The sequence below is a fragment of the Lates calcarifer genome, linkage group LG13 (genome assembly GCF_001640805.2).
Source record: "Lates calcarifer isolate ASB-BC8 linkage group LG13, TLL_Latcal_v3, whole genome shotgun sequence".
Lineage (NCBI taxonomy): Eukaryota > Metazoa > Chordata > Actinopteri > Centropomidae > Lates > Lates calcarifer.
The window spans coordinates 18,147,613-18,161,090 of record NC_066845.1 but is presented as its reverse complement, the minus strand read 5'-3'; the positions used below and the strand labels follow the sequence as shown (position 1 = coordinate 18,161,090).

The 13,478-nt window shown below is 43.8% G+C and overlaps 1 protein-coding gene across 7 annotated transcripts in view; it reads right to left on the bottom strand.

The window, feature by feature from the left end:
- The window catches only part of fbrsl1 (fibrosin-like 1), a 265,820-nt gene that overhangs the window by 132,075 nt on the left and 120,267 nt on the right, over positions 1-13,478 (bottom strand). For all 7 annotated transcript variants that reach the window (XM_018668828.2, XM_018668829.2, XM_051075365.1 and 4 more), the window contains exon 4: positions 12,936-12,971. In XM_018668828.2, the coding sequence (XP_018524344.1) occupies positions 12,936-12,971 (36 nt within the window). The remainder of the gene's footprint in view (positions 1-12,935; positions 12,972-13,478) is intronic.

Here is a 13,478-nt window from a genome sequence, read left to right as displayed (position 1 = left end):
TCAGAGCAAGTACATTCTTCCAGAGGCTAAAGTGATGCTCTACATTCAATATCAGGATCAAAGTTAATTCTTTGCACTTACAATTGAGCTGGCTGATTGAATTTCAGGGTTCCAATAAATACAGAACGTCATTAGAGCTCCCAGCACGGATGCACCGTAACACAAAGTAATCCCCTGGGTGCTACTGAGACGCACTCTCTCAGTGAGCAGAAAGGTAATCCAGCTGAGAAGTGGGGTTGTGATCAAAAACTTTGATTCTCAGCATGAGGTGGTAAAATGTGGGTGGGGAAAGGAATGAGTGAAACTTATTCACTTGTTCAACTGCTCTTAGTTTTCTTTCTTTTTTTTTTGTCCTGTGCAGTTGGAATATATTCTCAGCAGACAAATGAATCACACAGAATAGCAGTGCTGGCTGATAGAAACACTTTTCCAATAATTGACTTGTATAAGTATTTTAGGACTAGAATTCAAATGACTTCACCAAAATGAATTCCTTTTTTGTCATCAGATTGAAGGTGAATTAGATTTTGTTAAGTCTAATTGTTCAAAAATTTGAATTATCTCATTTTATGCCTTTTTTAGATGGGGACAGAGAGATGTCAGGGAACAAGAGGGAGATAGAGATACAACAAAAGAAACCAGCCAGACTCGAACAATCAGTGTTGCAGTTCATGGCCAGTGTCTGAACCCCTAAACCACAGAGGTGGCATGTATCCTGACAACTTTCATTGTGAAGGTTGACTGATTGATTCAAAGCCCTCGTACAGTAATAAGGTTTGGGTTCCTCATGTATAGGAATTTCTAGACATAAGGAAGGACATTTGCAGTTGGACTAGGACTTAGACTTCCAAGTGCTAATTTCTAATAGGTGATCTGTTCTTGTCCTCCTGATCCCTAGAGGTGCTGCCATCTCTTTTCTTTCCTCCTTCCAAATGCATTAGCATAGCTAGCAGTGCGGGGGCGTCGGTGGCTCCATCAGTAATGTCATGGGCACTTTAACATGATGAAGCACGTCGCGGCCCCGCTGGCATGAATAATTCACATTACCACGTACCCAGAGAGAGAGAGAGAGGAAGAGAGGAAGAGAGAGAGAGAGAGAAAGAGAGAGAGAGAGAGAGAGAGAGAGAGAGAGAGAGAGAGAGTGTTTGACTTTGCAACAATGAATTGTGGGAACAGATGTGTGATTTTTAAGGCGCATGGGTCTCTGTTTTGGGTGAGTGGGCAATTTTAATTCAATTTGATATTTCTCTTTTAAAGGGAGTCGAGACCTTGAGCTGGGCTGGTGGAAATAAATAAGGTGGGATCAGAAGAGGGAGCCGTGGTTATGGGTTGGAAGGGGAGAGGGGTGGAGGTCCTCCTCGCCATCCATCACAGTGGCACTTCAATGATTGTCAAATAAGTAGCCCTGTCCAAACCCATCTTTTATCATTATGTATGAATGAATCTATCTGGGGATCGCATCATCCAACACATGGGAGGGCTCCATCTCATATACATGATAGGAAGACGGTATGGAAATGGGATACATGATAGTAGAATGGCTTGGATGGGGAGATGGATTCACATCACTGGTTGGGAGAATGGACCACTATTTGATCTCTGCCTACTCTGTCAGTCTTGGAAATAGAAAATGTACAAGCTACTGCTTCCATTACAGTAGGTACACTCTCTCTGAACTTAATGCAACACATTATTTTTTATCTACTAATATCGACAGAATAGCACCTCAAGTGGCACTGACAAACCTCTCTCTTTGCAAAACATGTTCCATAAAAAGTCTCGGAAATACTTAACATAATATTTTCCATGCTTCCGATGCTTTGAGGTTTAGGCAGTTTTACACATAGTACCTCTAGGGTCTTGGCTCCAAAGCTGATGTGAGAACTTTAATGTAAATAATTCAGCAAAGGTGGGTGAGAACTCTTGGCATGGGATTAAGGAGGCTGTGCTTGCAAAAGCTGCTCTCAATCCATTTCCAAATTGTCACGGGGCCTTCTAAGAGGCAAAACAAACCCACCTTAATCTCTGCTAATCATACTTAAGCATGAATGTTTCATGTGGAAATGCCTGGTTACAATTTAGAGGCTTTTTCCTCATTCCTGGGGTAACCCTGCTACAATCCAGAAATCCTTTTGGCCACAACAAAGACAAAATGTGATGTAGAGACATCAGATGTGGTACGGTGCACACAGCATGTAAGTAGGAGGAGGCAGAATCCCACATTACAGACACCAAGTCTGTTGACTACATAAGACACTGCAGATAATGAATTCAGGCTGCCAAATTTCAAGATGTGCCAAAAGATAAAGCTGTTATAAACAAGGAAAAAAACAACAACGATAACATCAGTGATTGGTTGTGATTAACATCAGCCTTCTTACTTGTGTCTCAGAAATTCAAATTACAAGCCTGATGTAGGCAATGCCAGGGACCAACCTAATATTATTATTATTCGAGACGGAGCATAACCCAACGGTGGGATGATTACATTTGACTTGCAATGATTTCACCCCCCCCTGCATGAGAAAACAACAGCTTGGAAAAACTAATAGACATATTCCCCAAAGTAGCTTTGTTGCTCCTGCCTTGCTTTAAATAAATCTCATCACCGCAGTGAAAAATGTTTTGATTTCTCCTGCATTTAGAAAGCAGAGATAAAAGTCCAACCCATCTGTCCCTCAACTTTGCAGGGTGCAGTGCAGCGGAGGGAAGGATTTATCACACGCAGCACGGTAAAGTGCATCTGCATCCGCCACACTGCTCCCACTCGCATCATTATCCTCATCGCCTATCACTTCCCCAGCTGAGCCCCCTTTTGGAAACAAGGGCTGACACATCGACGGCGGGTAAACACCTTTAAAAGGATCTGACGCCCCGTAATGGAAGAAAAAACACTTCCGTATTGTTCGGGACCCCTGGCGCTGTGCTGGGCTTATGGAGGAGTAAGCCATTGTCTGGTGTCACCTAATTGGATCAAGTTTGTGTGGAGAACAGATGTGTACAGCTGGCTGAGGTAAACACTGGACCAGAAGATGCCAGGGCTGAAATTACTTTGAAAATCGTTTCTGCCTCCACAGAACAAGTGAGAACAGCAGAGGAAAATACAGTATAAAAGAACATGTGCGGTGCAGTCTGAAAAGTAATAAACACTTTCCCTTTGGTGTGGATTCAAAAAGGTCCCTATTTTCTTTTGCTCATCCACAGGCCTAGCCGTACATTCAGAACCACAGATACAGAACAAGGCTGACGCAGTTAGCATGGCAGTGCTTATAGTACGAGTGATGATCCTCGGCTGAGGACAAATTATACCTTGGAAACCGAGTATTGCTGATCTAATTAAGAGCTGGCAAAAGGTGTCATCAGGATCTGACAGATTTCAGCCCTGAGTCTTTTATGCCTGCAGTGAGCAGCCGCAAAAGTGAGAAACATCGGCACGAACAAAGAGAGATGAAGAGAGACAAGGAAGCAGTATTTCCAATCAAGCATCTGCCTCCCCTCCGACACAGCTCGATTTAACCTTGAAGAGTAATGAGATCTGACTTGCTTAAATGTTAGCATTCTTAAATCATCAGGAAGTGCCTCCAAGGAGCCGATAATCACTGTGCCAAATTGCTGCGCTCGCTAATTTCATTTCTCCCTAGCATTTGCTTGCAGTTAGTGTCGATTATTCAAGAACAGGCATTTAATGCTGCCAGGTCCCAGGGGTGTTACATTAAAATGTAATAACTTGCAACATAAATGAAAACAAAAACCATTACTTCCTTCCCCCACAACTTTCCTCCCTCCTCCCTTTTTCTCTGCCACCTCTCTCCCTTCCTCTCTCCTCAATCTCTCTCCACTCCCTCCCCTCCATGGTGGGAGTTCGAATCTAATTCTCAGCCCATCTGGCAGGCGTAATGAAGGCGGGCTGGGCTTGTGGTGCCCTGCTGCCATGGCTCGGCAGAGCAGGAGGCTAGCTGGCAGATTGGGCCGGGATGAGTGGAGGGGAGTCGGGAAACCTGCTGAGTGAGTAAGCCAGCCCAGTTAATCTCCCATGTGCCCTGATGTGATCGGGGCCAAGGCCAACCACACGCTGAGGGCACAGTGGATGGGGTCTGGAGTGTGGATGGTTGTGGGCAGGAGACTGGAGGGTGAGTCTGGCATTCATTTACATTTCCTGGCATTTAGCTGACTCTTCTATCCAAAGTGACTTTCAATGAGTGAAACAGTAAAATAGCATTGATTTTGAAGACTGCCAAAAACATAAACATCTAACAGTCAGTGAGTGGGTCACAGCTAAGCCAAGACATCTATAACATAACTCCAAATAGGCCTGTAGTTGGTTCGAGGGATGTTTTGTACTGTAAACTGACTCAGCAGCGAAAAGGGATATAAAGCAGTGAATCATATGAAACGGCTGCATGTGGATGTGGCACTGAAAATATTGAATTTATGTATTTCTAATTAACACTTTGTTCCACAGCTTCTGTAAGACTGTAGTGGTACAAAATGTGTAAATGACATCTGCACAAATAGGGTACAGGCCCAACTTGGTCAAACATATGTCAGAGGATACAGACAGTCAAACAGGTAGGTTCAACCTTAACAGGTGCAGCCTCAGAGGAAACAAAAGAAAAATAGTGTCTTTGCACCATCTGGCACAGGCAGTGCATAAGGATTTACATATGGTCAAACATGGGAAATAACAATTGTGAGGTAGGATGGCACAACACATTTAAAGGTATCATATTACTTAAAGTATGCTGACAAATATTTCTACTGTTTCCTCCAGGACTGCTGAAAGCCAGGATCTGCAAGGGGAGCAGCAACTGGAAGAGCACCACTGCTAGACACTGGAAACCTCACGCAATTATGATTATGCTCCTTTATCTAAACACAAACTCCTCTCCAATCGCTGCGATCTGCCTGCCGTGTGTGAAAGCACGTAGGGGGGAAGTGGCAAGGCAGCCAAAACCCGAGTGAGAGACCTGCAGTTGCAAACAGTGGCCTGTGTATGTGTGTGTACATACATGTTCACCAATATGCTTTCCCAAGACAAGCTGCTATGACCTTAAGAAGCCATGTTTACTGGTAATCTAGTCAGCACGTACTAGTTGAAGAACATTAGAAGAAATCTGAACCTGCTTGGTACTTCTGTTTGCCCAAAAGGCAAAACCACAGCATAGGCAGCGCAACGCAGAGGCATGGCAGCTCAAAGTGAAGGCTCTGAGTGTCGTCGAAGCGTGGGAGAGAGAAAGAGAAAGAACAAAAAATCAGATAGGCGGACTGAAAAAAACTCAGAGCAGGAAGCTAGGCTGACAAAAACAGCAGGTTTCCCAAAGCTGTGCTCTGGCCTCTGGAGAAACCACAACACTGTCATTAACAGTTACTCTCCTCATAAACACACCAGCATCAGCTGGAGGTATAATTGCCCCTGCTTCTCCTGTAATCTTATACCTTACCTGCTGTTGCTGTCAGACACCTTCTCCACTGAGAGAGAAGGAGAGACAGTGAGAGAGAGAGAAACATGGGGGGAGGAGTGTGTGTGGTGAAGTTGGAGGCAGGGTAGGTGTTGCTTGTGTACTGTCAGATACAAGGTAAGGAAAGTAAAAAAAAGGGGGTGTAGAAAGAGAAAGGAAAAGGAGAAAACATATGCCAGAAAATCAAATGAGTGTGTGCTGCTCACTGAAATCCCAGGAGCAAGGCTCAGGGGCTCCGATGGAGGGAAATCGTGTTCTTTTCGTTGAGTGATTAGAAGACGAGTGGCAGAACATGACCTACTTAGTACAACATTTTTGTACAGGTTTAGGAAAAGGTACTCATACGGGTAGAGTTAGAGAAGCAGGTGGGGGCTTTAACCCTAATAGATTCATAGAAACATTAAAGATAGTGGGAATAATTGCTAGGGGGTGTTTGTGAATATGGAATAAAGTCTCTTCATCTCATGACCTCTCAAACTCAACCAACGGCTTGCAGTCATCCTCTGTGCACTGGCTTTGCAGCCAAAAAGCAACGATGGATGCATTTGATCCTACAGATATGCAAGGTTAAAATGCAAAACAAAATATGAATTAAACATCATCTGACACCCTCTAAAGGCTACAAGAGGAGGTTTTAGTACCTTTAAAATTAGCCCAGAAAGGGTGGTGGGAGGTGTGAATGTTGAAAGAGCCGGAAAAGAGAAAAAAAAAAAAGATGAGAAACCTGCTTTCTCAAAATCTGTGACTGAAAATTCCAAAGCGTCATTTCGCTTCTCTGCCCTATTACAATCCCATACTAGAAATCCACCGAGGCCATGAAAAAGGAACACTTTAGCTCTGCTGTAGAAATGGGCCTGCCTCTGGCTCTTCTTAATTTCAAGCTTTGTTTGTGCGGCGTCGGGGAGCTCTTGTGGGTTTGCAGGAGACCCGCAGGCCTTTTGTCTCATCAGTAGAGGTGGTTTCTGCTTGGTGCCTGCAGCAATCTATTGGCGTATGCCTTTTATTCTACCTCTCCATGCGAGATTTGGCCACAGGTTGCAGATTACAGGAAACACAGCCATCACAGGAACACCGCTGTTTGTTTCCCCTACAACAACTGTTAGTGTTCAGGAGAGAGGCAGCATTGGATCGTCATATCAGTAACAGAGAGAGAGGAGCGTCATGAGGAAGACAGAGTGAAGAACAACCATTACTTGCATTGGGAAATGAAAAGTCTTTCATTGGGTTCAGCCCAAACTAAAATGGCTTGCTCTGGATTCCTTGGGGGACATTGGCAACGCTGCAATGCCTGCTTCTTTAAATGACACAGACTAATATTACACTTGTGGTGCTGAATTAATAAGCTGCAGCATGATAAATCTCTATGATTTATTATGTTCCCTCCAGTGTATAATCAAGTTGAATAAGAGAGGGAGAGAGAGTCAAACAGAGGCAGAGGATTGGAAGAGACAGAGACATATCTGGGTCTGAATTGAGACACAATAGACGAGGCCCTTCCTCTGCACAGCTGAATGGACAGCCTTACATAGCTTTGAATGAGAAGTGTGAAACAGTCAGCCATCGAAATCAGTGGGTGTTGTGTTTAGCAGAAGGGAGGAGATTAAAATACCAAAAAGTTCAATGTGCAGCGCGCTGTGAAATATGACATATGGAACTGCCAAAACAGATCTAGCAGACGCTCTTTCCCCCCAAAACGGTCTATTTCTTTTGGAAGCATGAATTCCCCATAACGACGGTTTATGAGAATATCACACCTCTATGGAAGTCTCATCCCACAATCCACAGGAGGCTTTTTCTCCCTCCTGCCTGCTTCTGGTGGGCTGCCATCGTATTCATTCCCCGTTCCCAGATAGATGTTTGTAATTGGAGCTCTAATTTATGATCGGGCCTTGGTGCAGGATAATGATATGGAGCATTGTAATTTGCTGATGCAAATTGTACGTTATAATGGGGAGCCATAAAAGCCCCAGCAACATCTCGGAGACTTGCCAAACACCCTGAGCGTTCATTACAGCCCTCATTAAAACATCCATGTCGGCATTGGGAGCTCTTACAAATGGAAGGAGCATGTAATTGCTGCTTGATTGTGGTATATGTAACATATGATAAAGTGGAATTACCACTTTATTTGTCTACAGTGTCCGTGAAACTTAATGGGGAGAAAGCCTGCAGTAAACAAATCCTCAGAGCATTGTTTGATTGTTACATTATAGGGCTATTTGTTTAAAGTGGGGCAAATGTGAGTTAGGGGACAGTGCATCCAGGACAAACTAAGAGTGATGATAATCAAGGCTGGGCTTAGGGGGATAAAACTAATGCTTTTACCCATGAGAGCCTGTTTCATTTGGACTAACTCCAGCATGGGTGATAGCATAGAGCTTCATCTGGGAATACATTAACTGGATTTGATATAAGAAAAGATCAGTATTGTTCTTTTTCATTACCAGGCACCAAAGTCATCACCATACATTTGCTTTAAGGGTGGTGGAACCAGATTGAAAAAGGTTAGAATGAACCACTGAAGTCACCTCTGGTGAAAAAATATTTTGTACAAATGCCAATTTGGGCCTTTGGGGTATGGCTTCTAGCTGTTTCCAATCGTTGATCTCAATTCAGTCCTAATGAATGGAGTATGTGGAATGCGGTGAAGCTGAACGTCCCAGCTTTTAAGCAGCCTTAAGAGCAAAACCAAGTGGCAAAAGCAATTAAGAGTTCATTTAGAACAACTGAACTATGCTGGGGCTGGTTTTTCTGAGGCCCGGTCAACACTAATTCACAGTGTTGCCTTTTTATTCAAATGACCTCTCCCAGAGTCCCCTTTGTGTTGGTGCTGTTCTAATGCATCTCCATTAGAACAAAACCTGAGCTGCATTGCTGAAAATGAAGTTTACCTCCTCAACTCTGAATGATAGCAGGCCTCTACCACCAGAGCTGTGTGCTCAGCCACTGGAAAAGGATTTTCAACCGTGCCATTCAGCCAGGGCCCCAGAAGCCTGCAGCCTTTATCTGCAGACTCGTTGATTGATGTGTTGTGGGCCCTGCTGTGGTTAACAGCAATTTTTATCTGTTGCTAGCGGCAACAGCCCAGGTCCCTGGTGCGCAGAGAGCAGCAGGGCCCAGGATCTGAAGCTGGACCGCACACGGGGATAAACAAATAGGTTTTTCAAGGCGGACAGCCCTCATAGAGAGGCCCCTGACAGGCAGCGCCCCACCCCAAGGCCAGGACAATGTCAGGGCCCCAGCCCACTCCTGCTGGTCTTGTGGTTTCCTTCACTAATTTTCACCATGTGCAGAGCTGGTGGCATGGAGACACCTGCACACCCCACCGAAAAGTAAGCAGAGCGAGAGAAACAGAGAGAGGCAGACAGGCTGACATACAGAGAATCACAGAGATGCTCACAAAGATGCTGTTAAGAGATTTCATGTACTGCAGGGGAAGAAGCCATGGTTTTCTGCTAAAGTATAGGATATAATTTACACTCAATTTCTTTCAATTGCTGTGTTTAGCATTTAATCCAGTGAATCTGTGTCGTTTTGTTAAATAAAGCGTGAAGCTTTTAATGGCTTCTATTGTAATTAAGTGACATAATCCTTGTATTCGATAAAGATCTTGTAAAAAGCCTCATCACTCAGACAGGGAAGTGTATTTGCTACAATGTGGAGGTCGTGAATGCCAAATCAATTAAAACAAGGCTGTTTAAGAATGCACAAATGACTCTGAGACTGCTCTGTTTAGAGTGTAGACTCATTTAGCGTTAAATATGATTATGACAACCCGAGCAGGGGAAATGAAGAACGGGTGTGTCTGAGAGCTCTGAGCACTCTCGCTCAACCCAAACACTCTGAAGGTTTTACTCCCCGACATCGCAGACATAAACCCTCCCAAAACAGACTAGTCAGATTATACTGTCACAGACAAAGCTCTATGCTTTTATCGTGCGTGAAAACATCAGCTGTAGCTTGGCCTTGGGTGGTTTCAAATGATGGGGAGTGGGAGACTGAAGCTCAATCACTTCATCTGAAAGGAAAGGGAGGTGTGCTGTCTTTTTCGCTTTGCTAAAACGTCTCCTCCTCTATACAGTATATCCAGCCCAGGGGTAGTGACAGAATGGGCAGAGAGTTGCAATGAGATTTTTTGACATTTTCCGCATCTCTTGCAGCCCGTATCTCCCAGGCACAGAGGGGGATGTTGGGTTCTTTATCAAGGAGCCCCTGAGAGGATGATAAATCGCCAGAGCCTGGGCCCATCTCCGCTGGAACAACAAGCAGGTAGCAGTGCAGGAAACAAGGCACAGATATTGTCTCCCAAACATAGCTGGGGCTATAATGAAGCCTGCACAAAGCAGACGGGAGAGAGTCGGCCTGATAAACAATTCCATACCCAGTCTTCCACAGAGAGTGAGATAGCGAGTCTCAGTCCTGCTGCTACATATCGCTGCTGGACTCAACGGTCCAGAGATTAGCCCTCACCCCTGAATGGTGGATGAAGGGTTGGTGGGGGGTGGGTGGTTGGAAGTGATTTCACGTCTAGCAATGTCATCAACTGAAAAAACACACCATGTTTGGAAGAATATTAAAGTAGTTCATAGTTAGCCTACTGAGTGAAATCAGTATTGGATATGAGATGGATATTGGTTTTGGATTACACTCTGTACCACTTTAAGAAATATTTTACTTATTTTATATGTATGTTTCCTGTGTAAATAAATATATTTCATTTACATGCCAGTCTTATTACAATGCTGTGTTGAATATTGTCTTGTCTCTCCTGCACAAGTTTATCAAAGCAAGTTCAACATTGGTTGTGATGGTAAGCAATTTAACTCAGTCAGATATAAGAAATAGATATATTTATTGTGGAACATATTAACATTACGACAGTTGTCTGATGGATGACTATAAACTGTAAAAATGAACTACTTTGCTATATCTCTGTGTGCTGTATACTGGGAATGTTTAAGTTTTAGTGTTCCACTCTCTGTGCTCACTTTAACAAGAACAGAGGTAAAAAGCAGAAAAAACAGAAAAAAACATCCATGCATTTTTCTGCAATAATTTGCCACTAAAATCCTCAAATGTTAAAGAATTCCATGTCAGCAAAAACGATCACTACTGAGCTGAGAAACACATATGTCTTATACCACAGTGTTTGAAATTGGAAGCATTATAATACTTGAAAATATGGATTCAATTGTCCTTCAGTTAGCAACTTTGTAACTGTCACTCAGTAGCTTTGAATATATAGACATAATATTAAGTTAGCCGTTACTTTTCTCAGTTTTCTGTTACTTTTGTCTTAAACAATCAAGTGAACAATGAAGAGATATCTGGCTTAGGTTGTATAGTATGTGCAGCATTTCTCATGAGAAAATACAGTGTTTGATGAATTAACCCAGCAGACAATGTGTTCTGTATGCAACAGCCAAGCATTTTAACACAGTATAAAAGGTATTTGCCGTGTCCAAAACACTCTGGAGGCTCCAATTTCCCTTTTTCATGAGTCTGAGTCTGGCACTAAAGCCCAGAAACTTCTCTACATTCTTGTGTAAACCATTCAAACGAGGCCATTCAAGCCTGGCAGGCAGCAGAAGAAGGGAGACATATGGAAGCATAAACAAGAAGAGGCGTTATCTCCCATAAAAGTAGAAAACAAACTGTCAGGAGAGATTGCCTTTTTTACCTCTTAGCGCCTTGTGACAGATAACCAGCCCCTATCCACCAGCTTGATTTTTTGATTGTTTGTGGAGAGGCGGGGCCAGGGGCCAACAAGCAGATAGCTCTGTTTGTGCTACTGGTGGCCGGTGGCGCTAACTGCGCCTCTGTGCCCGCCTTGTTGACCCTCACACTCCCCCTCCCCACCTTACAACCAGCCCTCCACCCACATACATAGCCTCTCACTTCCTCTTCCTCCAGCCATAACACTCTCTCCAGCCCCTGGCCTTTTCCTCATTCTATTCCTCCTCCCATACCCACTCAGCCTCTGCCTGGCAGTTCCCTGGAGCCCCCCGACCCTACACCCCATATCCCCCTTCGAAACCATCATACTGTAAAGCCTGAAGCACTTACAGATAAGGAGACCCCAGAAATCAAGCGGGCCTGGCAGCAGAGCAGATTGAAAGTCAGAGCTCAGCACCCAGGAGGTGCCCAGAGGCTACAAACGCTGCAGATAGCACCGTCGGATAGCAAGAGAGGAAGCCAGACAACGTGAAACTTCCTGCCCTTGTTACTGGACTTTCCTTTGCTTGCACAGTGCCCCTGCCCCCACACCACCACTGCCAAGCCCCCCTCCATCTCTATTTCTGTGCTCTCTCTCTCTCTCTGACTCCCTCCTTCCTCTTTTCAGATAAAGAGAAGGCCTCGTTCCCTGTCGACTCAAACTGACAGCTTGAGCCAAAGGGCTCCACAAGCTTTTTTGGAAGGTCTTGTTTGTTTTCATCCATCTGTGAGTATGCAGCCGCTGGGGAATAGGAATGTGACATGTTCTATTAAAACAAAACAAAACAAAAAAAAAAAGATTGCACAGAGATCAATGCCTTTTGAAGTTAAGCTTTGTTCAACGTTTTAACTGCAGTCCTTTGAGGCAGATTAACGATGACAAACCATTTATAGTTGTTTTGTTTGTCGGGATGATTGCTTCCAAGCTGCAATAAGAACTGCCATATGCCACTCATCAGCTAAAAGTAGCACACTTTAAAGAATGTTCCTCTTATGAGTTCCCCTTTAAGCAAAGGACATAAAGGACGACCGCTGTCTCTATTACCCAGAGACTAGACACATCATTGAAACAATGGGAGGGGAAGAGCACAAATTTACAGTTTGAAAACGCACTGGGGCAAGGCAACAGATGCTTTCAAAGGATAAAAATAGTCCTGCTCTGACAATTTGTGAGCTTGTGTATGTTTGAAAAGATTGGGCTGATGTTTTCCAAGGCATCACTAAATATTCCTCTCAGGCACATTTACCTTGAACAACACTCTACATGTTCTATGATAAAGACCATCTCACTGACTGCTATTAATGCACGCTCAGTGCCAGCAGATCATAAGACATGTTTAACTGCTATGGATCTTCCTTGAAGGTGTAAATGTAACACAGTTCTCTAGCTGTGAGAAATTGTATTTATTGCATAGATGCGGGGGCCTTTAAAAGGCTTTTAGCCATATTGTCTGATATGTGAGCAAAAGGATCCTCCACTGACAGTCACTGGAGGAAGACATAAAACTCTGACAGCCAAATTGCAGCAGCGTCGAATGGCGCTGATCGATGCCAATAAAACGAGGCTCTTCTCGCCAAGGTAGCGCAGGACACCTTCCCGCAATTTAATCAGTCAGTCAGCCAGAATTAATGTTCCTAATATCATGATTTCTCCATTACTCTATTTAACATAATTAAAATGTCGAGCGCCGGGGCCATAAAGCGGGTCGTTGGAGATTGTAATTCTGCCGTAAAGCTATGAAGCATGAAAATGTCACTTACCGAGTAGCCGCGGCCTGACAGCGAGTGAGTGGAACTCTGTAGGGAGAGAGAGGAGAACAGGGATGACCTTTAAGGTGCGTTTCACTCGCTGACACAGACATGATGAAGCAGTGCCGCTTTAATATCAATATTCACGTTAACCTTTTACCCGCCCTGCCATGTAACTCCCGCCCACACATCACTCCCATACATTCTGGCTTCCACCACTGGGGGTAGCTGAGGCACACCTGCTCTAAAACAATCACTCCCATCCTGCTGACAGACTTCATTTGAGCTGACATAGATAAATAGATTGTTGAAAACCTTAATTATTTGCTAAAATTATAATGAAACTAGCTATTCTACAGCTGTGTAAGTGAATTTTAAGCACAGTGTGAACTATACATGCTTTACTTAAAAAATGGTTCTGAAATTGTGGGATACGTGCGTGGTTACTGACGTGTTATAATCTTTGCCTGCTGACATCTAATAGCCAAAATTATTGCTTCTTTTATAATACAGAAAATGTGTTGCAATTCAGGTCAGCATTAAGTGTCACCATTT